At 46.5% G+C, this 27899-nt stretch overlaps 4 protein-coding genes across 4 annotated transcripts in view; 1 reads left to right on the plus strand and 3 right to left on the minus strand.

The window, feature by feature from the left end:
* The window catches only part of BCO2 (beta-carotene oxygenase 2), a 50506-nt gene extending 41322 nt beyond the window's left edge, over positions 1 to 9184 (minus strand). Inside the window, exons 1-2 of the mRNA XM_026105860.2 lie at positions 8158 to 9184; positions 7974 to 8084 (exon numbers count right to left, since the gene is read on the minus strand). Of these exons, the coding sequence (XP_025961645.1) occupies positions 7974 to 8084; positions 8158 to 8221 (175 nt within the window). The 5' untranslated portion in view covers positions 8222 to 9184. The remainder of the gene's footprint in view (positions 1 to 7973; positions 8085 to 8157) is intronic.
* Positions 9185 to 9226: 42 nt separating this feature from the next.
* Positions 9227 to 14239, minus strand: NKAPD1 (NKAP domain containing 1). Its single transcript, XM_064524227.1, has 5 exons — positions 14042 to 14239; positions 12912 to 13012; positions 11198 to 11353; positions 10603 to 10656; positions 9227 to 9891 (listed from the first exon to the last, which is right to left on the minus strand). The coding sequence occupies exons 1-5, from the start codon at positions 14108 to 14110 to the stop codon at positions 9372 to 9374; spliced, it is 900 nt and encodes a 299-aa protein (XP_064380297.1). The 5' UTR covers positions 14111 to 14239; the 3' UTR covers positions 9227 to 9371.
* A 190-nt stretch (positions 14240 to 14429) lies between these two features.
* Positions 14430 to 18464, plus strand: PIH1D2 (PIH1 domain containing 2). The gene is made up of 5 exons (XM_064524226.1): positions 14430 to 14658; positions 14742 to 14865; positions 15354 to 15599; positions 16148 to 16410; positions 16521 to 18464. Exons 1-5 carry the CDS (start codon positions 14476 to 14478, stop codon positions 16665 to 16667), a joined length of 963 nt encoding a protein of 320 aa, XP_064380296.1. The 5' UTR covers positions 14430 to 14475; the 3' UTR covers positions 16668 to 18464.
* Positions 18168 to 26928, minus strand: DLAT (dihydrolipoamide S-acetyltransferase). The gene is made up of 14 exons (XM_064524225.1): positions 26546 to 26928; positions 26205 to 26306; positions 25745 to 25869; positions 25470 to 25626; positions 24176 to 24302; positions 23618 to 23808; positions 22935 to 23097; positions 22633 to 22700; positions 21784 to 21867; positions 21580 to 21687; positions 21168 to 21283; positions 20721 to 20883; positions 20431 to 20567; positions 18168 to 19785 (listed from the first exon to the last, which is right to left on the minus strand). Exons 1-14 carry the CDS (start codon positions 26798 to 26800, stop codon positions 19656 to 19658), a joined length of 1926 nt encoding a protein of 641 aa, XP_064380295.1. The 5' UTR covers positions 26801 to 26928; the 3' UTR covers positions 18168 to 19655.
* Positions 26929 to 27899: the final 971 nt, after the last annotated feature.

Consider the following 27899-nt stretch of genomic DNA (forward strand, 5'->3'; position numbering starts at 1 on the left):
ATTAACACTCCAGGATGGCTCCTCTGCATCAGGATGATTTCCTGAGCGTCTTCACCAATCACAGTTACACAAGTGACATTCTCACCTTCAACTGAAGTAGAAACAAGTTTGTTGTACTGGGAACTTACAGGAATCTTGAATTAGAAAACTGATAACATCTCTAAACAGTTAAAGTCCAAATAAAGCTGTTTGTCCTCAGCCCACTAGGAAAAAAAAAAAAATCTTCATGCTATTATGTAAACTCTTTTTTTAATTTAACAGTTAATTGCTAATTAGTGACTAAATGAAATGTACATTTGCCCTTCTTAACATGCTATTCAGAACAAAGGTAGCTATGGCTGGCTCTCATAAGGAGCCTGTCTCATTTTATGGATGTAACGATATGGCATATGTTGGGGTCAAGCTGTGAACCCTGTTTTACGTATGCAGCTGAAAAAACACTGAACTTCACCAAGAACAAGATTCTTGTAATGTATTATGAGTATTTAATCCTTGAGGAAATTGGTATGACATGTATTACATGTAGAAAAGACTATAATACAGGTTTTCTACTGATCCAGCTCCAGCTAGTGATAATCTGAACGTGGATTGCAGCTAGAGTCCTAGGTCCTCAATTTGCCATGCGGAACAGTTAAAAAGAGGGCACAGTTGTCATACTCCATACAGGCAGGAATGGCTGGGACAAACAGGAGGGCCTCTATCATTAAACAGGAAAATCCTTAAACTTGCAGAATAGAGAAGACAAGTCTCTAGGCTTGTTTTTATTTAGAAGGAAAAAAAAAGTAATTTCAGCAGCTTTATGAAAGCACAGACAAGAAACTGCTGTGATAACCCTGAGTATCTCAACTTCCAACTTGCTGCCCCTAAGATTTCACCTACCCAGCTGTTAGAGACAGTTAGAAAGTGGTAGTATCTAGGATCAGGTACAGCTACCACTCAAGCGATAGTGCACTAAGAAGAATTCACTAGAGGGGCTTAAACTCCAGAATGGATTTAAGATATCCAGATATGCAGTAGGGCTCAGTCCCAGTTCCAGAGGCTTGATGAATGTTCACAAATAGAATTAGACCAAATGGTTAACACCTGCCACAATAATTCAGAAAGAAATAACGATAATTAAGAGCAACTGATCCAGTTTCAAGAGGACTGAGGAACACATTGCATTCACAGAGAAAGCTCTAGTTGTTACCTTTTCATTTTTGCCTCAAAAGCACAAGGAACTGGTCTCTTTGCTAGTCCCTAACATAGTACAGCTGGATTACTACATTCCCAGAGCTCTCATGTAACTCATTCCTTACACAAGATGTCTTAGACACATAAAGTATTAAAAAATTTGCATCTCGCATTCGGTCTCAAAACAGGAAGTGCCAAACACTTTCTATGATACATACTCCAATTCTGCAGAGGTATCTCCAAATGAGTCATACACATGCATCCTCCTTGCTGTACTGAAATAATGACTGTTACATTGGTATCTAAATCAGACCACATCAGACAGAGGCAACCATCTCAATTCTTATATCAAGTTTAGCAAAGCAAAAACAGTCATTACACAGTATTTCTCACAGTTACCAAAGTAAAAAAATTTTTTTTAAATCAAATCCAGATTTTTTTTAAATAAAAACGTAAAGATTTTAAAATCAGAACAGGAAATTAATCTAGTAGAATTCAGACAGCAGTTTATTCTTTCTGTCTATTGCACAGTCAGACTGATGGAAAAACACAATTCTCTTACTATTAATAGTACCACAGAAGTACCACTAGAATTTGGAAACAGTTTACCAACCCTTATTGCTGTGCAAGTCAGAAAAGATAAAGAAGTGAAGAAAGTTAAAAAAAAAAAAAAAAAAAGAAAAAAAAGGACTTCCATTTTTCCCCCTAAAATGCTATGAAACCTATCGAAGTGAAAAAGAAGGCTGTCTCAGTTTGAACTCAAGCTATGACAGAAAGGCTACCTTTGCTGTCTTTGCAGTCACACAGGAAAAAGAGGAGCAGTGTTTATTTAGAAAACAAACAACTTTATCATGGCCAGAGTACAGTGTTAAAGCTAGATGCAACTGTTCATTAACACATTTGTGTGGATGAACACAGAGGTTCCAGGGAAGCTATGAAAGCCGTATGATATTTATGGCTGCTAAATTTAATCTGCAAAATTTCTCTTCTTCTCAGTCAGTTTTTGTTTTCTTAAGGACAACAGGCTTGTGTCAAGTCAAGTCTAAGTCAAGTCTTTAAGTATTTTCTTCAGGACAATGCATATTCATAAAAAGTACTTTTTATTTAACAAAACATCTCTACAAAGTAATGTGGAGCCGTAACAGTAGGAATTAGTCCTTGAGTTTGATTTTAGAAAAAAACAACATTATCTGCAGTGAAAACATTTTAACTAACCCAAAACTAGGAAAAAATGGTTCAGAATCACACACACAGAGTTTCTGTAAATTCTTTATTGGATGGATTAAGAAAAAAGTATTCCCTTTTCTACATCAACTCTCAGGGCCCGAAGAGTTACAGGGAGTGCCTTACATACAGTTCAGTTGTTGTGATGCTGGAACAACAGTTTAACTTTCCTCAGATCAAATTTGTTTCACAAAACAGGAAACCAAAGAGCAATTTTAGAAAAAGAAAAAAAGGCAAAACAACTCAAGATGATGCTAAAAGGCAAGTTATCTTCAGCTGTGTAATTCTCTTATTGATGCAGCTAACTCCTCCCAATTTATAATGCAGCTTAAATCAACTTGCTCTTGCCTGGACAGACTTCACTTTAAATTTACTTCTCTTCCAACATTTTTACTGCTGTTGCAACAAACCAAAACATGATGGATACTGATTTCTAAAAGACTAGCTCTGCGCTTGCTACTGTGGTATGTACGTACTACGGACCCTTTGTTATTCATTTCTCCCGCATTAAACATCTCAGTAAAAATACGATGAAGCAGAGGCAGCAGTGAACAATCATGTTCGTCAGGGATTTGGTTGCATCTTAGAGACTCCACAGCATGGCCACAGCCTTGCAGATACCGATGTCATGATAGTTAAAGTAGCAGAGGCCAGCGAAGGTTACGGCTGAGAGTACATACAGACCTGTATTGGCCAGTTTAATGGGTATCTCTCCATGGACGTAGTCAGTTATAACTTGTCCAAGACCCCTACAGAATATGAGAGAGAGACACAGAGAAACAAGCTGAGAACAGAGAAGAGCCTTCCTCACTAAAACCCACCCAGCTTATGGGAGCATGCTACTGCAACTGATACCAACACTCTTCTCTGTGCTATTGGTGTAAGTTAGTTCAATCACATGATTTCTTTCACCCCCTATCACCCTCTCCTACAGAAAGGAAAACAGTTTCCACTTTAAAAAAAAAAAAAAAAAAAAGCAAATGAATGTACTTCAAAAAAAAGTCACTCCGGAATTCAATCTACTTCAATTAAAAAAAGTACGTATTGGCTCAGAGTTTTCTTAATGATACTGAGGAAACAAGCTGTTGAGCACAGCTCTTTCAAACAGTATGATTTGCCTCCAAGAAACAGGGGGCAGCAAACCTGACTTCCAAGGACAGAAGAAAAGAAACCAAAGGGAACAAGCTTCTTGCCTGAACAGCAAGATGTGGCACTTGGACCAGCCTTTAGCACAAGCACACAAGAGACTCCAAGATGCATGTTTAGATTAGAAAATAGCAGCAAAAAAAGAAAGTATACTCAGGGTTTTTCCTACATCTGTCACACTGGAAGCCCACTCTCCATTCCACATTTACTCTCTCCTGCAATAGGAGGACAAGGGACGTGACTAAAGTGATGTGGTAGTTCTCTTCCCAAAAAGCACAGTGATATTTGCCTTCTGCAGTGACAGATGTCACCTTGCAAGAGACAGAAGCATATTTAATACAGTGGTTTGCTTCCTAGAATTTGCTTTTGTCTAGTCTTGGACTGAAGGATCCGTCTAGCACAAATCAGAAGACAAGCTAGCGACCTAGCAACGCTCCAAGCGCTGCAGCAGAGGCCACTGGAAGTGAACACTAAGCCCATTTTTGCTTAGAGGGGATTGATACCTTACACATGCCAAAAGCAAGAAAAGGGGAACAAGGAACCACTTGAGGCAGAGAAGAGAAGCAGAAAGTGGAGGTAATCTGAAAGGCAGCTACTCTCCAGCTGTCAGAGCTATCAGCTCGGACTGAACAGTGGAATGGGAGGAGCGCGAGCAGCCCCTACCTGCACCCCGAGCTGTCCGAGGCACAGGCAGATCCGGCAACTTGGGATTCACAGGCTGCCCTTTGACTGCAGAGTTGGTAAAGGATTTTCATAAGGTGTTTGCTTTGCATGGCAGAATAAAACCAAACCACGTTAAGAGTTCTCTAACGGAAAAACTGGTCTGTGACTTTACAGCATAAAAACTACTCCACACAAATTCCCCAGGGGAAAAGACTGCTTTTTCCTCTTAAAGACATTCTACCACTGAGTATTTATGAAAGCACCAGAAGAGAATTTTTCTATGTAGGAACAATTCAGATTCTTCAGCCCATGCTTTGCAAATCAAGAATTTAATACTGGAGAAAATTTCCAGCTTAAAAAGAAAACGAAAAATTCATACAGATGGGCGGGGGGGGGGAGGGGGGAGGAACTCTGATAAGAGCTACCAGAAGCGTCATACAGAAGCAGCAACACGCATTTTTCACATGGGGAAAATCCCCACACTGTTTACAGAAAAAGGATTCCTAGTATGAACAATCCAGACACGTGTCAACAGAGACACTCACTGAAGAACCAAATTTGCATGCTTCAACACAAAATGTCCTCCAGGCAACCCGTTTCAACAAATGAGCCTGTAGCAACCTTTTCCATTGCCTGGAACCTCCCCATGTGTTCATATTCAGTATGACACTGATGTGCACATACCAAACAAGTGGAGAAATGCTTCAAAGGCAGGTAAGCTCAGCTTTATTTATTTTATATTTGAAAGAGCTCTGCCAAATATTTTCAAAGAATAGCTACATTTCAGATGAACTCCATACTAAATTTGAGGGCTTTGGGAAGAAGCTCCCAGACACAACGAGCCAAGTGCAAGAACGCCTTGTACAACTTGGAAAGAGCAAAATTCAGATTCAGGAAAACTTTGCGTGCCAAAGTACATTTAATTTGATTATCTGCTTTATCCCTGCCACAAGGAACTATGGACCAAGATCATCTCAAGAATGCAAACACTGCCAGTTAGGCCAATCGTGTAGCTGAGCAAACTCCTAACTAGACTCACAATGGAAAGAAAGACTAAGTCGTCTGTGTGCATGAAAAATCACAGCAGAACTACACTTAATAGGAAGAATATCAGCAAGTATCCGTTTCCTAGGAATCAGAAGAAATTAATGACCAAGGTCTCCGTTTCTTTAGTACAATGTTTGTTATGATCTCTTCATTATGCAGAATCTCACTGCCATTAAGATGTACCAAGGGAGTCAGAGAAGCATAGAACAACTTGTGTACAGTTCTGTCTTGTTTCTGCTCCCTCTTCACACAACACTGGTTCTTCTCCAAGATAAAAAAAACTTCCAAGACTCTACATTGATGCGGCTTTAAGGACATGCTCAGATCTTATGTGGTAAAATATAATGTGGAAAAATAAAAGATAAAACAAAAACAGCCACTAGCAAGGAAGGCCTCCTAATGTAAGATATTGTATTACCTGCAAAGCACAAGATGCAGACTGGAGAAGAACACTGCAGACTGATAAGTTCACTTTACTATACACTACTATACTTTAATAGTAGTATCTATCCTGCTTGCCGCTGAAAGAACAGTGTGACAGAGAAAGACCCAAAGTACAGCTGGTCTTGTCCAAGATGGTGACAGTCACCAGAACCTGGAGAGTGAGGATGCTTGTGTCGCTTTCTAAGTGTTTCACAGTAATGAGGAAATAAGTCAACAGACTTACTGCTCTATACAGAGTTAAACCAGGACTTTAGCCTAAGGCTTGGACCCATCTGACTGTGAGATTTATTTTTGACTTTGAGGGACCTGCTGTGCTTACCAGTGACCATGGAGAGTGAGGGCTGCAGCCAGTGAGTAGTCCACAGCTGGTCCGGGATACAGATAGGCTGCAGGAAGGAGGCCCAGCAAGAGGACACTGACAGCTCGCTCACCTGTCCAGTGCAAGGACGCAGCCTTGGAACTGCCTGCAAGGAGAAGCATGTTTCAGTGCAAAGTTCCTGTCCAGAGTGCTGCAATCTTATCAACAGAGACCTCACCCGGATCGACGCTACGCTGTATGGTTTCCTCAAACCTGACTACCAAGCTTTTATCTGAGCAAAATCAAGATGCCTTTGAATTAGTGCTACAGAATATATATCTATTTTACAGCGTCTTAAAGTTTCATTTTAAGTATTCCTCTCTCTGCTGCTGTTAAGAAAGAGAAGCTTCTTTCACTAGAAAAGACTCTAAGTCTCAACAGGTGAAGTCAAAAGAAACAGTAGTCCTAAGTTCACAGCATACAGTTCAAGAACAAGATCAAGGTCAAGCACCGCAGGAAACAAAAACCTCTGAAACCAAAGCCTTTTCGTCTGGTGAATTTCCTGAGCCTTACATGGCATTTATTACTCCTGCCTGTCTCCAAAGGGCTTCAAAATCTGGATAGACACAGCTGCAGATTCCAGTGCATGGCACCTCTACAACACCTTGGTGCACAGTTCTGCCTGGGAATCAATATTGTTATTTTTAACTGTAAATAGTGAATTGAACTTTCGGGACCATCACAGTGATGAATGGCCTAGGAGTAGTCTGAAGGCCAAAGGATTTCAATCCCTCCTAGATATTCAGCTGTGTGCAATGTGGTGTACATAACAGATGACTCTACGTGTAGGACACCTAGTTAGCAAGCTCTGTAATCAACCCTTACTTAATACAAGTTTGCGGGTATTCTTAGCAAAAACAAAATATCTCAGAATGTTCTGAAAAGAACCAAAGACCCTAATATCACAAGCAGTATTTTGAACCTGAATATCAACATCAGCCCAGGCAAAAAACACACAGAACTGACTTAAGTGTAATTACTTTTACAACATGATACCCCCAAAGCGCCTGCCTGACACACAGATGATACCCACCCATCTAAAAGTAAAAGCTAAAGAATTTTTTAAACTTGGACTGTGCCATAAAGCTTTTCTTCTTCTTTGCAAGAAGAAAGAGATTTCACAAAGTGACAGGACAGGAAAAGCAAAGGATCTTCAGCGAAACATCAGAGGGTCCGAGGCTGTGGACTAATGAGCTGTTCCCACGGGACTCCAGGACTCCCAGTGCTACACAGCACGTGTGTGAAATGTGCTGTTGGTTTAACCTTTGTTTTGAGAACTGGATTCTCTTTAGCTTTGAGGCTCTGTAACACCATATCGTATAGCCTAAGGAAGGCTTTGTTAACATAGCTTGGGCAGCTTTCACTGAATTTTAATACCAAGGCCAGAAAGAAAACGACGGAAACGGCTTAGCTGTGGTTAAGCAGCTTGTTCAAGTATTTCTTCGTATTTTCTACCTCTAAGTCACAACACAACAGCTACAAAACATCCTTGACCTTTGGTCAGAAAATTTTCCTATTTAAGCGTGCAACTAAGAACGGACCAGACGCGTGGCTCGGTGCGGTTATCTCCCACCATCTCCACATGTTCTCACCACCTCGAGAGAGGAAGAAACAACCCAAACCATAGGCTCTGCCTGCAGCTCAGACGGCGCAGATTAACCTCAGTAAATCAGAAGAGCCGCCGGTCAAGAAAGAAGCCACAACAGCACCACTTCCACGTTATTGCTGCTAGTGGGCCTCAGGAAGCACAGGCCTTTCTTTGCGTGTGTCTTTTAAGTCTTTTATTCCGTGCTATCTCGAAAAAAATGTAACCAAGTAACCGCCACGGCGCAGGCATCGCCGCCACCAAGCAGGAGAACCGGGGAGCCGCACGGGCCCTGCACCACCGCCACCCGCCAACCCCCGCCGCGGGACGTACCGTGGCCGGGCCGCGGGGGTCCGTGGCTCTGCCGGGCCGGAGCGGGGTGCTGGGCGGCGGCGGCGGCCAGCAGGGCGGGCGGCCGGAGCGGCGTCCTGCCGAGGAGGAGAGCTGCGGAGAGACGAGGCGTCAGCGCCGGAGCCGGGGGAGGCCCGGGGGGCTGGGGGGGGAAAGGGACACTCACCCGTGACGGCGGCGGCGCCGCGAGGCCGCAGCAGCCCCGCCCGCAGCAGCCCCAGCGCCGCCATCGTGCCCGGCCAGCCCAAGGGCAGCGCGCCGGAAGCGGAAGCCGCAGCCGCCCTTCCGCTTCCGGCGGCGCCGGGGAGAGGCGGCGGCGCGGTGTCACCCCGCGAGGGGAGGCGCTGCCCGGCCGCTGCTCCGTGCACGGCCCGCGGGGACCCTCTTTCCCCCGCGGCGGGCGGAGGGCGGCTGCTCAGGCCCGGACGCGGCGCGCAGGGGGCCCCCGGGCACCGCCTGGGCTCCTCCGGCCTGTGCTCCGTCCCCGGGCTCTGCTCCACAACAATGACAAAAGCCTCCAGCGTCTCCGCATTTATTTATTATTATTTTCTCTCTTAAAGGAAGGCGTGGCTGTTCTGCTGCAGGGAGAACTGCCCCGTACCAACTTTTCCACTGGGCAGGCCGGAGACAGCACACAAAACCCCCCAAGGCTCGTCTGCCCACGCAAACGGCCTCCGCGTCCCCTGCAGGGAAAGAAGGGAAGCCAGACGCAGCAGCCAGCCAGTGCTGGGGATCCGGGGAGAGCTCTAACACACACCCGCAGGTCTCTCTTCATCACAGAAGGAGTGTCTGCACCTCCAGCTGGAATGAGAGCATCACCCTGTGCTCCCTTTTGCCTCCAGCTAACTCTGCACGCGGCACGCGGGTCTGCTGCTGCTGGAGGGAGGGAAGACGAAGCTACCACGTGGTTAAACCCAACAGCATTTCCTTCGTTATCAGCTTAGCTGACGGACTTCCGTCCCTCTGCTCTTTTATTGCATGTGTTGGTCATTACTTGGGTAATGAAAAAAAGAATCTGTTAAAACTTAATTAAAAAAATAAAAATGGTGCAAACGCGCCTGTTTCCCCCTGTAGACAGCCTTTGACGTTCCTGTGCGTCAAAGGTCAACCAGGTGACGTAAAGAGAATCTGCAGCAGGCAGGATCAGGCAACCTGCGAGGTGGGCAACTGCCCCCCAGCTTTTTCCCATGTCAAGTCAGCGAAAAGCAAAGGGCACCTCCTGCAGGCAGCCAGAGCTCAGTCTCTCCCCTGCAGGCTGCAGGGTGTATAAACCACAGTGCTGAACGCACGTTGTACCGTGTGGCAGTGCTCAAAGAAAAACATCTGCCTCTGTCCTCTACCTTCTTGTCCGAGGCGCAGCCTAGGCTCAGCATCTCCTCATCAATCCTCATCTGAGCTATCCTCTGATTTCTCGTCAGCTGCCACTTTCCAGTTCTTCCTCTTGCTCCTCTTCTCTGGTACTTCACTGTTCCTCTCTGACACCGAATTGTGACGTTTCTTTCTCTTTTGGGAGGGGCATTTCTCTTTTTTCTCCTCAGATTCACTGTCCTCAGAGCTGCTGGTGGTTGAGCTGCTTGCATGGGAAAAGTCACTTTCCTGCCCAGAAGAGGAGGCAGGTTTCCTGGCAGGCACTTTCCTGGTCTTTTTCTTGCGCTTGTGTTTCCCTTTCCGGGTGCTTGAAGTCTCTTCTGAGCACTCACTCTCCTGGGAAGAGTCTGATGATGTTTTTGCCTGCTCCTTTTTCTTTTTCTTTCGCTTTTTGTGTGATCTTTTTTTCTGTTTCTTCTTGTGCGATTTCTTTGTTTTTTTCCGTTTGTGCGACTCACGGGCAGGTTGCTTTCCCAGGTGAGACGACTTCTTCCCATTGACAGCATTTTGTTCGTCTCCTTCTTGCTGGTCACTGTAAGAAGAGCAAGTATAACCAGAAGGAAGTAGACAGGCAGCCCTGTAACAGTTAAGCCTTTTCTGTCTCAAAGTTTTAAATAAACTCATTGATTATTATGCCTGTGCAGGGGGATGGATGCTATGACAGATAAGGTAGCTGCTTTTTCTGTTTCGAGTGCTTTTTTAACGGTTTGGGTTTTAAGATATTTTAGCCAGAACCAAGGAGTACATGTATTCAAAACAACCGCGTATGAAAAATTCATTGATAGTAGGTTACTTCAAATCCGTGAATTTGAAATTCCAGATCAATAGTGTACTTGATGATCCTGCTAGATACAGTTTAAAAACAATCAATGGTGTCCGAGATTTTATTTTACAGTCAAGTCTCCATTTTGAAGGGAGGGTTCATGTTCTCCAAATAAGAAGCAACACAGATAATCCAGGTACACTGTCGCACGAAGGGAAACCTGGAGCTGGTATTTGAGAGGCTGTATACTGAGCTGATTTGGATTCAGCCTATTACTCAGGCAGACCTCTCAGATTCATAACACTTCATTAACTTAAGCTACAGCTGAATGTCTGACAAATGTCTGTCTCTAACTGAACAGTTCTGCTTTGAGAGTAATAGTTAATCTATAGTCAACACGGAAAACTCAATTTGTAAAATTCCCTGCACAACCTGACAGAAATAAGATTCTGAACACATTAGTGAGCCTGTTTGCCTTACCTATCTGTATCAAATTCTTCAGGGTATAACTCTTTATAGCCACTGTGACCCCACCTGTAAGGAAGCAGAAACATTTGTTAGGAACAGACGAGGCTTTTAAGAAAAATATAAATAAATAAATAAAGCTCTGAAAAGAAAGAGCCACAAAATGAGCATGAGTTTAGACAGCAAAGAAAGGACATCACAACCTTCTCCACAAAGGAGGAAGGAAAAACAACTAATTTGGATGGTACTATTTTAACACACGTGGTGTTCTCTGTCTCCTTCCCATTTCAGATTAGGGAAATGGCACGATTCACATTTCTTTAAAACATCCGAGAGCACTAACCTGCATTTCTCAACATTTTTTTTCAATTCCTTGGGCAAAGTAATAAACACTAAGCTGAATGTGATTTAGGAACTCAATGGATGAATCAAATCTAGGCATTCTGTGCCACTGCACAAGTTCATGCATCTTGCTTATTCAGCCTCAAAATGAGATCGAGCACTATTTCATAGGTGTGCGCACTGAAAAGAGAAGTGTACACACTTTTGGAGACAGGACTCCAGAAAGGTGTTCTGGTTATAATCTCAGAGCATTAATTCCCCCACAGACCTGTCTGGCATGTTGGCTTCACATTCATAGAGCTTTTTATTCCAGGATCGGGCCCTAAGGAGATCATCTTCGATGGGGTCAAGAAATTGGGAGTTCTTTGCCTTCCAGTCGACCCTGTGGCTCTCCTCGTCGAAGCCATCACTGCGCATCCGACTGCTGCGGAGAGAGAACAGTTGTCCTTCAGCGGTCAGTTCTGATGGAGAAACTTTCTGAGCAAGGGGTTAGTCCAGAGAGGGGAGCAAAAACCCAGCAAGCCTTGGATGCCCATCTATGCAAGAAGACTAAATATCATTTCAAGAGACAGTCACCGTTAAGAGCTCTTACAAAGCCAATTCAGTAGCTAACGCTGGTTTTCACATTTACCGCTGCTCTCTGTGCACAGCAAAATTCTTTGCAAACAGCAATGCTCACAGCACTTTAAAGAGCTCCCTCTTTGCCTTGCCTTCCACCAAAACTGCAGTTCCCTTCCTCCAGAATACTCTGCAGGAGCAGACTAACAAAATGCAGTGTGACATAAGCTGTGAAAAACAGCAGATGGGCAACTCGGGAAGTAGAAATGACCTACTAGAATTGGAACCTGATAGGTGCCAGGACTAAGATTCCCAATCCAACAAAAAGCATCAACAGAGTTTTCAGTGCTCTCACATGTCTACGGCTGTATTTCTGCTTCTCACTCGAAATATCGCATTTCCTGAGCCGAGCAACACCAGTGGACTCAGCACAGGTGTGAAAGGTGTTCTCTCCTGAGAAACTAAAACCACTTCCTGCAACATACACACTTCTGAAAAGTTTTTGCACCACTAAAAATCCAACGTAACAAAACAACAAACAAAACAAAACACCCCACGACCCCTGAACCAGAATGGTTTAAGAGATACCCCTTGAGCAGCAGTTAATACCGGGGGTACTGCAGGACCCCATACTAGAACAATTTTGTTCACTGCTAAACCTACACCTCTTTTAAATGCCAGTACATTTAGACTCTCCTTACAACATCCTGACATGCTACCTAAGCACTTCCTATCCCAACTGCTTCAGAGAGCCTGGCCTACTTATTCTTTTTTTTTAAGACTGTACATCTAGATGAATAGATAAAAGTCAGACTTAAGCAGGGGTTCTGAGCTCTTTCTGTGGATTCATTAAGGAGGAAGCATGTATCTCTACCGCCATCATGGTCCCCTTATATTATACGGTCATCACATAATGCTCTTAAAATATTTTAAAGTATTTGTAGTCAACATTCGACACTGTCTCCCAGAACTTCCTCACAGGCAAGCTCAGGAAGTGCGGGCTAGATGAGGGGACAGTGAGGTGGGTTGAGAACTGGCTGAACGGCAGAGCTCAGAGGGTTGTGATCAGCGGCGCAGAGTCTAGCTGGAGGCCTGCAGCTAGCGGTGTCTCCCAGCGGTCAATACTGCGTCCAGTCTTGTTCAACCTACTCGTCAGTGACCCGGATGAAGGCACAGAGTGCCTCCTCAGCACGTTTGCTGATGATACAAAGCTGGGAGGAGCGGCTGATACACCCGAGGGCTGTGCTGCCATTCAGAGAGACCTGGACAGGCTGGAAAGATGGGTGGAGAGGAACCTCGTGGAGTTCAACAAAGGCAAGTGCAGGGTCCCGCACCTAGGGAGGAATGACCTTGAGGAAAGGCTGAGAGAGCTGGGCCTGTTCAGTTTGGAGAAGAGAAGACTGAGCGGGGAAACTAAAACCCACCTGGAGGTGTCAGACAGCATTCTGCTTTGCTTTCTCCAATAAGTCTCTTCCGTCTGCTTCTCCCACTCCCGTATTTTCCACATTTCTGACTCTTCCTGAATCTGTAAATCATAACAGGGAAATAAACTTAATCTTTCCACATTAGGGAAACTTTATAGGTAGGTGGCATGTAGTACCAGCTCCTACGTCATCACTCCTGCTTCCAAAATTCACATCAAACTTTTCTGAAAGAGAAGAATATTTCCAGCTAGAACTGAGATAAACAAAAGGAGAAATCTCTTGATGGCCATACCCTAACAAAACAACTGAGTATAACAGCATTCTGAACAATGGGTTTGATCCTGCAACTGGAGCTTTGACTGCCTGATTTTGCTATCTCACTCGTGCAGGCTACCTTGCCTTGTCATTTAGTGCTATTCCAAGCCCGTGTGCAGCCAGAGAATTCAGTATACAATCACCATCTGGAAGGACAAGGCCAAAGTAAGAACTTACAGGAAAAACTGAAAAAACCCACAGCATGCCCATACTGAGGGGGGTGGCAGGCCTTTATGTTATGTGCACTGACTATAAATGAACCATTTTGTGAATACAGGAGATTAATGAGTTAGACCTGCTTAATTACAACAAGGATTAATTAAATAGCTTGCTACGGATGATGCCACTCCTGTGTCACTCAAAGCACGGTGTGTGCACATTAACACAAAATTCAAGGTCTCTGAGGCATTTACAGTATGTAAAAACTGCAACAGAAAAAAACCCCCTTTGCTTTAGGGGTTTAGTTTTCTTGAGAGGTGCAGTATGATTTCCCGGAAAGGAGCTCCTCAGAGAGGGGGCAGAGCAGGCAGCCTCGGCGCGCAGAGGCGCTGCCGGTGCCCTGCCCGCTGCCGACCCGGGGAAGCGAAAGTGCGAGCGACGCTCGGTCACGTCCCTGCCGCCAGCAAGTTCCTCTTCTCCCCGATAAACGCCTCTGCCCCCTCTTTGCCCGCCCGGCTCGGGCGGCAGCGGAGCGGGAGGCCGGGCCGGGCCTGCGCCCTCCGCACCGCCCGGGCCCGGCCGCAGGGGAGATCCGGGGCGCGGCGCGGAGCCCCCTGGGCCCTGCGGCGGCCAGGCCAGGCCGGGCCGGGCCGTACCTTGTTGTGCGCGCCCGTGTGGCGAATGACGTTGCGCAGCAGCACCTTCCCCACCGGCACCCGCGACATCCTCCCGCCGCCGTCCCGGGAGGCGAGGCCTGGCCGGGCCGAGCCGGGCGCCGGGCCGAGCCGCCCGCCCGCCGCCGCCGCGGGAGCCTCCCCGCCGGAAGTGGGTCCGCGCCGAACGCCTCCCCCCCGGCAACACACACCGCGGGCACCGAGCCGCTGCGGGCCCGGGCCGGAGCGACGCGGAGGCGTCCCCGGAGGTCGCGGCGCTCTCGGCGGCCGGCTGCGCCGCGGGGCACGGGAGCAGGCTTCGAGCGCGGGTGGGAAGCGGGGGACAGAGCGGAGGCGGAACGCGCGGGCGCGGGTAGGAGGCCGGGGGGAAGGCTAAGGGGCCGGGACAGAGCGCGGCCCTTCCGGCGCGGGTCGCCATGGCGACGGCGGAGCCGATGGCGGCGGCGGGCGAGATGGCGGCGCAGCTGTGGTCGCTGCTGGACGACCTGGCGGAGAGCGACCCGCAGGGCTACCGCCGCCTCCTGCAGCAGCAGCGCGCCGAGGCGCGGCGGCTCTGCGCCCCGCCGCAGCCGCGCCTGTGCGTGCGGGCCCGCCCCGCGGTGGGTGCGCAGCGCCGGGGCCGGGGCCGGGGCGGGGGGCGGCGCGGGGCGCTGAGCCGCGGCTCGGTCTCGGTCTCTTGCAGGGCGCTGCCGCGGGGCCGCTGTTCGTTAACGTCTGCGGCTGGAGCAGGATCCCGGCGCCGCGGGCACCCGCCGACCCCGTCCCCGTCAGCGCCGGGGCTCTGCAGCAGGTCGCAGAGGCGGCAGGTTCGGCCGGCGGCAGCGTTTCTCCGCGCCGGGGAGCGTCGGGGGCAACGGCGGTGCCGTGGCTGCGGTTGGCTCTTGCAGGGCCAGGCCTCATCTCTGGGGGGGGCTGAGCTGGGGGGGAATCAGGGCTTTAAGGATCCACAAGAATTATCTCAATCCCTTCTCTCCGAAAAACCTCACCCCTCACAATCCCTGGGAGCCCCCAACTCCGGAAGAGCAGGCAGGCGCCAGCTCTCCCTTTGATCGCCCCTTGTCACCGTGATTTGCATCGTGTCCCCGTGCTGGAGCACAAGCACAGCGCAGGGATTGGTGTCTTCTCTGTGCAAGCCCGAAGCCACAAATTCAGTGCCCTGACTTTTAAATCAAGTGATTATAAAGAGCATCACCAACTTACTGTAAATATAAGATCGTAGGCAATAGATGCCAGCCCCTGCGCATGAGGATGTGGTACCATTGCAACAATGCTCACGTGTTACTGATTTTTTTAGAACATTACAGTGTTATAGATGTTGCCTATAACCCAGATGTTCTTCAGAAAGCAGAAGAAAACATAGAAGAAATGGAACACTTGATACGTTTAACACTTAAATTCACTGAGGAACGATGCAGCCTTACTCTTTCACGCTCCTACAATATTGAAACGTTCAAACTGAAGGGAAGCCTGGAACGGATGCAGCGAAGCCTGCAAGGAAAGCAGATGCCAGCTCCAACTCTCAGCCAGAACACAAGGAAAGGTACATGGATCTCTCTCTTTTTTCTCCTATCAGAATTCTCCAACAACTTTCCTCAACCCTTATCTTTCTTAGCCCAATTCTTGCCTTAAGCATAAACCAGACACTCCTAAGAATTCAGAGTAGCAGTGTAGTATTCCTACCCTTCCTACCCTGCTGCCCTATCTCCATTCAACTCTGGGTTTTGGCCCTTGCTCTCCTGCGTTCTGCAGTTGAGAAACTGCAGTGATGCTGAAACCGCACATTCGCAGCAGCCATGAGACTTCTGCTAGGGTCGGATCCTTTGAGGTGCTGAGGATCTCTTGCTCTGACCTGAGTAAAAGGGGTAGCTGCTGTAACCAGTATACTGAAAGCATGAACTTTTAGCCACTTGGCAGTAAAAGTAGAAATCATGAGTGAGGGAGAAACTGCAAATTACAATCTTCAGGTGATAAACTTCCAATTGCAAAGCAGAACCTTGAATTAATAGTAGATTTTTCAAGTGGCATAACATTACAGTTTTTAGTAACTCAGTAGTAAGCGTGGGTTTTTTTTGTGTCTGTGTGTTAAAGAACTGACTCTTGATCAGCTGCTACATAGTATGGAAGTTGAGGACTGCATCAATGAGCCTGTGCTGCTGCAAGAAAGTGTTAAAGAGTCTAAAGTACATTTGATAGAAGAAATCACCAGTACAGAATTGCCAGAGGAGCTAAGTACACCTGTCTATGAAATGCTCACGGTGAAGGATGCAAACAAGAAACCACTAAAGATTGAGCTGAAAATTGAATTGCCTAAGGTTAGCTCTGTTTCCGAGTGTGATCTGAGTATTTCGAAGGTAAGATAACAGAAAGAGTAACCTTGTGGTTTCTGTAGAGTTTCCAGTTCCCAGAAACACTCGCTGCTAATTCACTGTCAGAGTTAACCAAGTATTTTAATTTGTTTTAGGATGATGTAATCATCGAGGTCCCTGAAAAATACAAACTACAACTGGATCTACCAGAATTGGTGGATGAAGAAACAGCTACAGCAGTATTTAATAAAGGAAAAGGGGTACTGCTCATCACAATGCCAGTTGCCAAGCCAGAACATTGAAGACTGCATTCTGTCAGGTTTATGCTCACAGATCAGAAGCCCAGAATGAGAATGCTGACTTTTACCTGGTGATGACAGGTGGTTTTTTTGTTTGTTTGTCTCTTACCCTTCTGATCTTCAAAGGTGAGTATCTCAAAATGCCTTTAGGATTAAAGAGCCTAGAGTGTGGACATAGAAAAGGAAGTCTGGAGAAATATTAGCACCACTGAACTTACAGAAAAAAGTTTTTAAAAAAGTAAACAATCAAGAAATACTTGAATAAGTTAACAACTGTAGTATTTAAGAAGCTTAAATGCACACAGGCTTTACTACATCATTCAGTTTTGCCTTAATATGTAGCAACACAGTTGATGATTTTTTTTTTTTTTAAATAAATGCTCTTTGATTACTGGATTGATGTGGCTAGAGTAGCTCTCACATGTATTTAAGGCTGGAACAACCACCAGACATACATCATGTGCAGTTCTACAAGTTGTTCTGTGCCCCGTTCCAGTTCTTTTTAGAACAATCCCTGCTGATCTTAACTGGAATAGGCTTCGTAGTCTTTTGAGTCACTACATATGCTTGATCTCACTTTATCAGTTTGGTAATTTCAGGACGAGACCATGAAACAACAGACCTGTTCTATACCATTCAAAGCAGCGTATAAAGAATCAAGGTTCAAGAACACCTATGAGTGAAGCTAGGTATCAAAAACAATCTTGGAGTACTTCAGCTGGAAAACAAGCTGCATGAGTTTACACTAATACACAAAATAACTTAAAAGCACTAAATACTTTCAAAGACTAATAAAAGTTAATATCATTCATGGAGAAAAGGACATACAATAGCTTAAATCATCTTAGTTTCATGACCGATTTGCTATTACATTGTTCTTAGGCCTTCTGTGCCATGTATGCACTACACCATGTTCATCAGATCAGAAATCAAACAAGTTGGTGTAGAGCTGCAATTTTAAAATAGAGGCTTACAAGAGAGTAACAACTCCTAGCTTTCCTTTTCCTTCATTTCAAAGAAACTTAGGAGGCTGTATTGAAATCCCGTTCAGCAGTTATAGCTGCAAGTGCAGGCTGAAATACTGCGACTGCGTGAGCCGAGCCGGCAGGCTGCAGGCTGGAAGCAGTGCCAGAAGTCACTGTCAGCGCTCCAAGCACACACACGTGGAACTGGAACACTTCCCACCCCCAGAAATCCTGAGTCTGACTGTCATCCACAGAGTGCTTCCAGAGGAATAACTATTTAGCTTAATGTTCAGGGGTTTCCCTTAGCCAGAATTTGAGGTACTGGTGAACACAGCAGCAAGGAAGATTCAAGTTCAGTGCTGCATGGTAGTACAAGCACAGGAGTACTTAAGCATGTGTTATTTTTGAACATTTGTGGTTACAACATAGGATTAATAGGGGGAGTTTCACTACCAAAGGCGAAAGTTAAACAGCTTTCATTGTGCAATAGCAGTATGACAAGCCAAAAGCATTACAGAAGAGAAAAGCACTGCAGCAATTTTAGTATTTTGTCAATCCCAAATGTTTAATAGAACACACAGGTTCACTAGAGCAAGTCTGGAACCAAGATATTTTAGATCATTTAAAATAAAAACAAAAAAAGCACTTTTTTTGCTTAAGCCAGACATGAAAACCAGGTATTGTTGCAACCAGACATTAAATAGTTCCCACAAAAATATTTAATTTCCACAATATTTTCCTTCAATATCTTTAGCAAATTTGTACCACAGCTTTACACGAGATGGTACTTAATGCGGTATACAGAATAACAGGTCAGATTTTTTTTTTTTTTTTTTTTAAACTTCTCCCTCCTATGTAGTTCTCCTGGTCACTTCATAATTACTACACAATCCTCCTTTTACATTAACATTTCCATTTGGAAAGTGGAATTTAGAATGTTCACCACTGTACCCCTTTCAGGATACAATGACTGGGGTAACTGGACACAAGTCCGAAGAACTATTTAAGCATTTTACATACAGTATATACATGGATAGCACATTCTGCAGTTTACTGAGGCTGGGACAACATAGACAATTCATGGAAGGACTGCAATACCAGTGACTAACTCAGAGTTTCCTATGTTAGAATGCCTGAAAAAGAATTTTTTTTTCAACCATTTTATCACATGATTATTTCCCACTGATGGGATTATGAGAATGTGTGATGGCCTATATGGGTTCCAACACACATTCTCTTCAACACCCTGCAAAACAGCTATTTCCATGGCATCATATTCTGATATTACCTTAGCAAAAGAAAAAGCAAAAGAGATTTCATATAAAAGCACATGTAAGTGAAAGTCTGTGAGAAGATAGCATGTTCCCTGTGGCATCTGAGAGAGCTCTGACCTCAGGGATGTCAGTGGTCTTTCACCTTACGTTAAAGTGCTCAAAAGGGATCACGTAGCTGGGAAAGTCGGAACCAGTGCCAAATTCCAAAAGAGATCTGGAACACTAACACTTGGCCTTTGAGAAACTATTCCCAAGGGCTTCAGTCCCTTAGTGCATCTGTCATTCTTGCCCACCCCAGCAGGAGAACAGACTAACAAGGGAATTCACCTTGTACTAACGTGTAGATTTCATTTACCAGCTCATCTGAACTCCTGTGAAGAGACATTTATAATTCAAAATTTAAGAACGTAAAGATCACGAAATTACTTGGTATGTACCCCTTTGTTCACCCTAATTTAGAAACAGATGGCAGTATGCACACTGCTTGGATAATTTTTAAATCTGGGATGCTTAACTCTGTTTTGGAAGAGTTTCCAAGTTAATTAACTGTATAAAAATACAGTATAGCTCTATATTGCTCTGAAAAGCCTTTTTGCAAACTATTTTATCTGTACAGACTGGTAATAAGATTACCAGATAATATAATACATATTTAAAATAAAAAAGGGACTCTAAGTCTGAACACTAAAGTCTAAATAGCTTGTTTAGAACAAAACGGTGTGACCCAGGAAGATTTTGCTCGCATGGTTAGATTATAGCAGCATCGTTACTGGCTTTTCAAGGAAATTCTTGAATTCAACAAGCCATTGTGCTCCAACTGCTCCATCCACAACACGATGGTCACAGCTAAGTGTAACGGACATCACACTGGCCACATCAAATCTGAAAAAAGAAGATTAGATAAACACATAATCCTCTGCAAATCAATGCCAAACCAGTGACACTAACAAAGCAAAAAAGCTTTTATCAGAGAAACAGCAATAGCAGGTAATCTATAGCACACAATTATGTTCAATAACTGTTCAATTCACTCTTAGAAAACATGAGGTCCAATGATGAAAGATAAGCTACTTGTCATAAACATTAGCAGCCTGGGTATATGCCAGTGCAAGCAAGGCAGTATTATGCACATGACACCAGAATCATTAACCATCACCTAAGCTTTCCTTAAGGATGAAAATTTAAGCACATCATTTGAGAGGGACTAGTGCCTAAACTATTGCGAATCTAAGACTTTTCCACAGCTTATCCCTCCCCTCAAAGTAAAAAACAGCCCTTTGTTAACTAGCAAGGAAGTTGTGAGGATTGTGAGGATAACTGTATGGCAGATCAGTCATCACTCATTGGAACAGGGTCACATAGCCATTAAGAGTAAAACAAAAGATCTCCCTGTAGAAAGTACTGAAAGCAGTGGAGCATCAACAATAATAAATGAAAAAAAATTGATAATCTCATGGGAGTGTTAGAAAACCAGCCGTTATTTCAAAGTTTTAATCTAGAAGCTAAGTACATGCAGAATCAACTTACCCCTTCTCATTATCTGCTGGCACCAGCCTTTTCTCTGAGGAGCCAACCGCAAGGATGCAGGCTTGAGGTGGATTGATTATGGCAGAGAAATTCTTAACCCCATACATTCCTAAATTGGAAACTGTGAAAGTGCCACCCTGCAAGAAAAACACGTTCATAGAGAAATTTACAGAGGCTATTTTATGTGGTACATTAATCAACCTGGCTAAAGTACATCACAGACTTTGCTCATTCTGAGCAGGGACAAAAGTCAAGGGCAGCAATAATTATTAGCAATCAGAGCCCCTCACCTGGAATTCGTGTGGCTGAAGTTTACCTTCTCGGGCTTTGGTTGCCAAAGAAACAACATCCTTACTAATGGAAGCCAGGCCCTTTATATGTGCATTAAACACAATAGGTGTTATAAGCCCTGCAGGAGTACTCACTGCAACGCTAACATCCACTACGTGATTTCTGCAAGACACAATGCAGATGCAAGTTATTCTAGCAAGATGCAACAAAATTTTTTTCACAAGTGTTAAGACAATTTCAAGTTAATATTCATTTTGCAATAACTATTTCATCTTGCACACTGGCCTCAGAGACAAAGCTCTTGGCACTTTAACTAAAACCCCTCAGCCTTCGCACTATACCGGTTTCCCTCCCACCCCTAAATCCCACCAGAAGATCTGCTATTATGCCGTGAACTCTCTACCAAACAAAGAAAATTTCTGGCTTCGACCGTACCATAAACTTACTGCCTAATAACTGTGTCCATCCATGAAGAATTTGCCTCAGGCACCTTCAAGCATGCCAGAGCCGAAGCTTTAATTATGAAGTCATTGACGGAGAGCTTAATGTTATCCGAGACCTCCTGTAAATAAAGAGATTTGAGGCATCAGTTTCTCTCTCACACACTAACTCAATTAATTTAGATAGTCACTGCCCTGCAGCCCTGTTTAGAGAAAATCTTGTCTTAGAATTAGCATCTTGCTTAAAAATTAGATGCTCTTTTTCCCTTTTGCCCTATTTTCCACCTGAAAGGCAGCAAAAAGACTGTTTTTCCTAAGCCAAAGGGGTGTATCACCAAAGGGCAGGGTGGGGAAACCTGTGAGAGAATCCAGTTTTTTGTTCCCCTGCCCTCACACCATGACTCCCCAGCTGCTTTACCTGATTGAGTTCTTTTCTTAGCACCAGTACTTCTCCCATGTTTATATCGATAGACAGGTAGTAGTGAGGTATTGTTTGTTTAGACTGCATCAACCGCTGAGCTATGACCTGAAGGGAAGCAATGGAAGCAATTAAAACAGCCAATCAAGTCAGAAAACTCAAGATTTCAAATAACAATCTCAGAAAGCGATGAAATCTTCTCACCCTCCGAATGTTGCTGATAGGGATATCTGTGAAGGTCCCCACTGGGGCTGCTGCAACAGCAGGTACTGCCTCTACTGCTGGGGCCTGCAATTAGAGAAACACAGGGTACTTCACTGCACTATCCAAATATCATTTGACGGAGCAGGTCAGTACGTGGAGCAAGTGCTGGGGCTATGTTGTCTGTTGTTTGTGAGCAGCAGGTACCTCACTCTCTAGTCCCCACTAGACTCTTCAGACATTTATAAACCCTGTATTTGATTATTAAATGTAGCACTAGACTGATTTTGAAATATGCGACTGATATACACTGCTATAGAGTTCCAAGAATGGTAAGTCCTGCTAGATGATTGTGTTTTAGGGGTTCAGCAGAGACGTATGCCACAGAGCACTTCCAAACTGCGCTCAGCTGCACGCCTTCCAGCAGTACGCAAAGCAGCACTTCCATCACTTGTCTTTTGGAACAGAGGAGGATATAAGAACAGAGTTGTGACAAGGACAACAACAGGCTGTCGGTTCATAATGCTGGCTTTCACTCTACTTGCCTCTTCCGCAATGCCAGATCAGCTGCACTAGGCTTACCTGAACCCAAAGCAACGTTGGGATTAGATGAATGCTTGGGAGCACAGAACTTGTTTCTTCAGTGAAATACGAACCGGACGAATTGAGGAAGAAAACTTCCTCCATGTTTCTAACAGGTTAAGCTTTGCAATCTAACAGTCGCCATAGTCCATGCAGCATCGTAACCCAGCCAATCCAGGGATAACACTTCCGTGTAATAGCTGCAAGCTTACAGAGCATTTCCATCACTGTAACAACACAGCCACTTTCACAGATCTCAGGCCTACTCACGGGAGCAACCTTTGGTGGCACAAATGACTCCACATCTTTCTTCGTGATTCTACCATCTGGTCCAGTACCTAGGGCAGTCAAAGGAAAAGATAAGAAGGTATCAATTATTTGCAATTGGGCATTGCTTACAAGGGTACCAGTTTTGTTTAACAGAGGTAAGTTACTTAACACAGCCCCTGGGGGTGAGGGAGAGCTACAAATGTTCCTGACAGGAAGGAAAGGAAAGGAAAGGAAAGGAAAGTATGCACCTAGAGAGACAGAGACTTGACAGTGAGAGTAATGGAAGGGGAAAAGCAACTTACCTTTCACCTGGGCAAGGTCGATTCCTTTTTCTGCTGCCAGTTTCTTTGCCAGGGGACTAACTAGGATCCTTCCTTTCTGGGAAGGAGGCACAGCTGTGGCAAGCGCTGGAGTGGGAGGGGCAGCAGGCTGTGGAGGAGGAGCAGCAGCAGGAGTTGCCATCACCTTAACAGAAGAATCAAAACCATGAGCTTCAGCAAAAGCCTTGAAGGTTTCACTCCAGTACAAAAAGAGAACATGACAATCTACTTATCACTCAAGGGAACAGCAAACAGTCATTAATCTGGGACGATTTTCAGATTCAGAGAAGTTTCCTAGTGCCAAAGTCATATCTGAACCTTCCTGGGAAGGTGGCCGATTAAGCTGTTGAACTGTACATCAGAAAAAGTTGAAATAAATAATTTGTCCTCCTAACGTGGGGGGAGAAGGCATTAGAACAGGTTCAAGCAACAGGCTGGAGAAGAGATCGCAACAAGTGATCTGCTCCAGTTCTTGCAGGGCAAACTGGATACCTAACAAGTGATATCTATCACCAAGGAATGTGTTAGCCTGGCACTCACAAGATCGTAAACGTTATTACTGGAGCTGGGGCTCCACAGGGTCAAACCAGCAGAACTGTTCAGATCAGACCAGCAATTCTCAGCGGTCCGCGTAACTTCTCGCCTCTGCTAAGGATGGTCCTTACCGGTGGAGGAGGAGCAGCAGCAGCAGCTTGTGGCTTCATGTCAACTACTCCGGTCTCCCGGTAGTCAGCAAAGGCCGGAATATCAGACTCTTTCTCCACAATGATGCAGAGGGCTGTTCCTAGTGGCACATCTCTTGTTCCTTCAGGCACCAATATTTTTGCCAAGTAGCCTTCTTCCTGCACTTCAAAGCCTGGAATGGAAAGAGACAAAACTGTTTCGGTGCCTGCTACAGCTGGCATCTAAATGATACTTCTACAGACTCTGGTAGCTAAAGCCCTGTCATTTTTTATCAAGCAAAAGAATCCCTCTCCATGCAACCAGCAGGCAGGCATTTCTGTGCTTTGTACATGTGCTACAACAACAGATAAAGAAACAGAACTGTTTTTAGGAGCTCCAGTGCTTAGCTCTACACTGGAATGAAAAGTAACAAAACTGTTTTTAATTGCCCACTGCATTGTGTCCTGGGCAGCTGGAGGAGAATGGTTAGCACAAAAGCTACCCTGGATCCTCCCCTTTTAAGGCTTTAACACCCCATCTCGGCTTTGGAACTGACTCACCTATTGTGGCTTTATCTGTCTCAATTTCTGCTAGTAAGTCTCCTTCATTCAGTTTCTCCCCAACCTTCTTCTCCCACCTCTGCACCGTGCCCATTGTCATTGTAGGTGACAGCGCAGGGAGAGTGACCTGTTAAGCCAGCAAATACAAGTAAATCAGACTCTGATAACCCAAAAGGAATAGAAATAGAATTCTAACTCCCAGCTAAGTGCTGTCAAACAAAAGAAGTAGCTAGTCTTTGTTACACTCTTAGATCTGGTTCCACTGAAGCAAAGTAGAGCGCTGTGCCATATCTCTAGTTTGGCTTCTTTTATCAAGGCTTAAGAAAGCAAGCAGAAGCAAAACCCAGGAAATCTCCACACTGAAGTTTAGTACCACCATTGCCCAGGGAGTGTCTTGCAGTTGCTATCTGCAAGACCAAAAGGAAGACTGAAGCAAGTCTCCTTGTCTGCGGCAAACAGGTTTGGCTCCTTTAACAATTATACACATTTGTCCTCCAATAAGCACACAAAGATGCTGTACGTTTTCACATGCACACTGAACATACGCAACAGAAACAGCATGTGTGTTCACAGCCTCAGAGCAGAATTGGATGGAAAAGACAAGCAGTGGGAAGAAAACTGGTTTAGTAGTAGAAACAGAAGTCAGATTAAGGAGCTTTGAATTAACTCCCTGTTCAATCACTGATTTCCCACAACATCTCACACAAGTCAGCTTCCATATATGTTATCTGTAAAATGAAAGTAGCAGCAATTTTCTATTTCAAAGGAATGTTGCAGAAATAAACCCACTACAAAGCACTCAAACACAACAGCAATAGAGATACACTTCAATATCTAAGGAGGGTGAAAAGATTACCCACAAACACGATTCAGTATTAGTCACCCACTAACACATCTGGTGTGCTCACCACAATACCACACTCGGTCTTGCTCTGAGATGCGAGCAGGGCCGTCAGAGCTTATTCACACTTCACACAGGGTCTTTTTATGTCAGAAATGTTCAAACCATGCAAACAGAGCAGGTTTTTCTGGCCTGCATAAGAATCCTAAAAAGACAAGTCTTTCCTCTACTGACAGCAGAGCTGCTAAAATAACTTTCAGAAAACAACTTACTGCTACCTCCAGTGACACTGAGTTTCAGTGTGCAACAATCTGAGCGGCTTGCGCTCCTGAAGCTGTAGTGAGGAACTTCCCACTTAGACAGTATTTAGGACATAATGCCCTGGAGCAGCAATGCCAAAGACACAAAAAAGAGCGCAAAACCAACGTGAATTCGTCAGTAATGCTCCCTTACCTGCATGTGAGGAGGGTAAGAGCTGCCAGGAGGCTGAGGAGAAGGCGGAGGCGGTGGCGAGGGAGCTGCAGCTGGAGGGGGAGGCACTGTTGCTGCAGGGGGAGCAGATGCTGCAGAATCCAGTGTGTAATTTTTAAAGGCATCAACATGTTCAGGCCTAGAAGAGAACACGGAACCGCGAAACCAGTCAGACTGCTGTCTCTATGCCTTTCATACAGGGCACCCAAGCAGCCCCAGGAGATAAAATTCAACTAAAGTGTCATCGAAATACATACTTTTCAACTGTAATACATATTATGGCCCCAATAGGGACGTCCCTTGTTCCTTCTGGCACCAGGATCTTGGCTAAGTAACATTCCTCCAGGCTCTCAAAGCCAACTGTTGCTTTGTCTGTCTCCACCTTAGAGAGAACAAGATGTCATTATGGCAAAGGAAAAGAGTGGCGAGCTCACAGCCTCCCCATCTGAGGGCAGAGGATCCCAACGCACACAGCTCCAGCAAAACCACCCTGTCCCACCAGCTCTGGGAAACATGCTCTCAAATAAGCCTTGCTCCTGCTTGTTACTCCAGAGAGAGGAGAAGCAGCAGCAGCAGCCAGACTGAGGAGACTGTTAGCCACCGGTTACCGACTGCACCTCCAGCAGACCTGTGCCGGGGAGGGGGTGCCCAGGCGCAGGACCACGGGCGCACACACAGCCTGTCCGCGGCACAGCGCAGCCCGCGCCCCGCAGGTACCTCTGCGATCAGCTCCCCCTCGCTGATCTTCTCGCCCTCCTTCTTCTCCCAGCGCGCGATGGTGCCCATCTGCATGGTGGGGGACAGCGCCGGCAGGGCCACCTGGCAGGGGCAGGGCAGAGCGTCACCGCCCGGGCGGCGGCAGGGAGGGCGGGCGGCCTCCCCCCACAGCCCCCAGCGCCGCGGGGCTGCCCCCGGCCTGCGCGCAGGGCCCCAGGGCAGGGGCGAGCGACGGGGCCGAGGCCCGGGGGGGAGGAACCGGGCCGAAGCGCTGCCCTCGGCGGGGCCCCGGGAGCTGCGGGGGCCAGGCCGCCGCCGGGGGGGGGGGGAGGGGTTCTCACCTTCTGGTGCGCCGGGAGGCTGCAGCAGCGGCGCGGGACGAACCGCGGCCAGGCCGGGGGCAGCAGCAGCCCCCCGGGCCGCCCCGCGGGGCCGGGGCCGGGGCCAGGGCCGGGGCCGAGACCGCCGCCGCCCCGCGCTGGGCCCCGGCCCGGCCGCGCCGCCGCCGCCGCGCCGCCCAGCGCCCGGCAGCCCCGCGCGGGACCGGCCGCCCCCGGCGCCGCCCGGGCCACGCGCCGCGCCAACACCCGCCACATGCTGGAGCCCGAGCTGGAGCCGCGGCGCCGCCACCGCCGCTCGGTGACCTCCTCCGTCCGGGCACGGCGCCGCACGGCCCCGCGCGACGCTGCCGCGCGACGCCGTAAAGCGCGGCGCGGGGGAGGGATGGGGGGCGGTTGTGTAATGGCGGCGTGGGGGGCTGAGCGCGGCGGGGGGGAAGGGAGCTAAATGGTGCTTTTATCCCTCCTCCCGCCTTCTCCTTTCCGAGCAACCCCCTGCCCAAGCAGCACACAGACGCTGTTTGCACACCCTCCTTTATTGAGAGAGCAGCTGGGTCCGCTAATCCCCAGCCCAGCCCGGCGGGAAGGGCTGGGCTTAAGTGCGTAGAAAACCCTCGGATTCACTTTTCCTGGAGGCCAGGTCTGGGAATAACTGCCCTTTTAAGCCATGAATGCAAACGTCAGAGTTTCTATGAAAATATAATTTGACAGATAGCACGTGGGTGTTAAATAATCAAGTTACCATTACAGCAAACAGAAGAAACATGGAAGAAAAGGGGACAGAAATAAATGTAGATGTAAAACAGTTGAAATCCAGGGCCTGGGCTGTGAGGTTCAGGAGCGTAGCCCCACTGTAGGTCTGCTCAAGTTGCTGTTACTACAGTGTCAGAGTGGTAAAAGCAAGAGACGCACCTGGCCCTGAGCTTTCCCACACTGGGCCTAGTCTCTTATCCCTTGGGCCTGGTGTTTCTCACCTCCTTCAGGCTTCTTTCTCTGGTTTGTGCAATGGTAAAAAATGGAGAGAAGGCTGCAGTGTCACTGCAGAAATGAGGCAGACCCAAATTGTGCGTGGAGCCCATGAGAGGAGAATAAGGCAATTCTACCTTCACACGCCAGAATCCGCTCCCAGCAGCACCGCGAGGGCTGCATCTAGGAACCCATCAGCTCTGGCTCAAGATGTCTTTTTTTGTCCTGGTCTATAGGTGATGTTAAGACTGGCAAAAGGGATGTGTTTGCCAGCCCCAGGGAGCAAGATCCCCAGTATATCCCTTTCCTGCTCTTGAGAGCCTGTGGAAGAAAGCTTTCCAAGACTGATTCAGTGCTTGGCTGTCCGGTGGGAGCGAAAGTAAGGATATGA

This window comes from Dromaius novaehollandiae, chromosome 21 (genome assembly GCF_036370855.1).
Source record: "Dromaius novaehollandiae isolate bDroNov1 chromosome 21, bDroNov1.hap1, whole genome shotgun sequence".
Lineage (NCBI taxonomy): Eukaryota > Metazoa > Chordata > Aves > Casuariiformes > Dromaiidae > Dromaius > Dromaius novaehollandiae.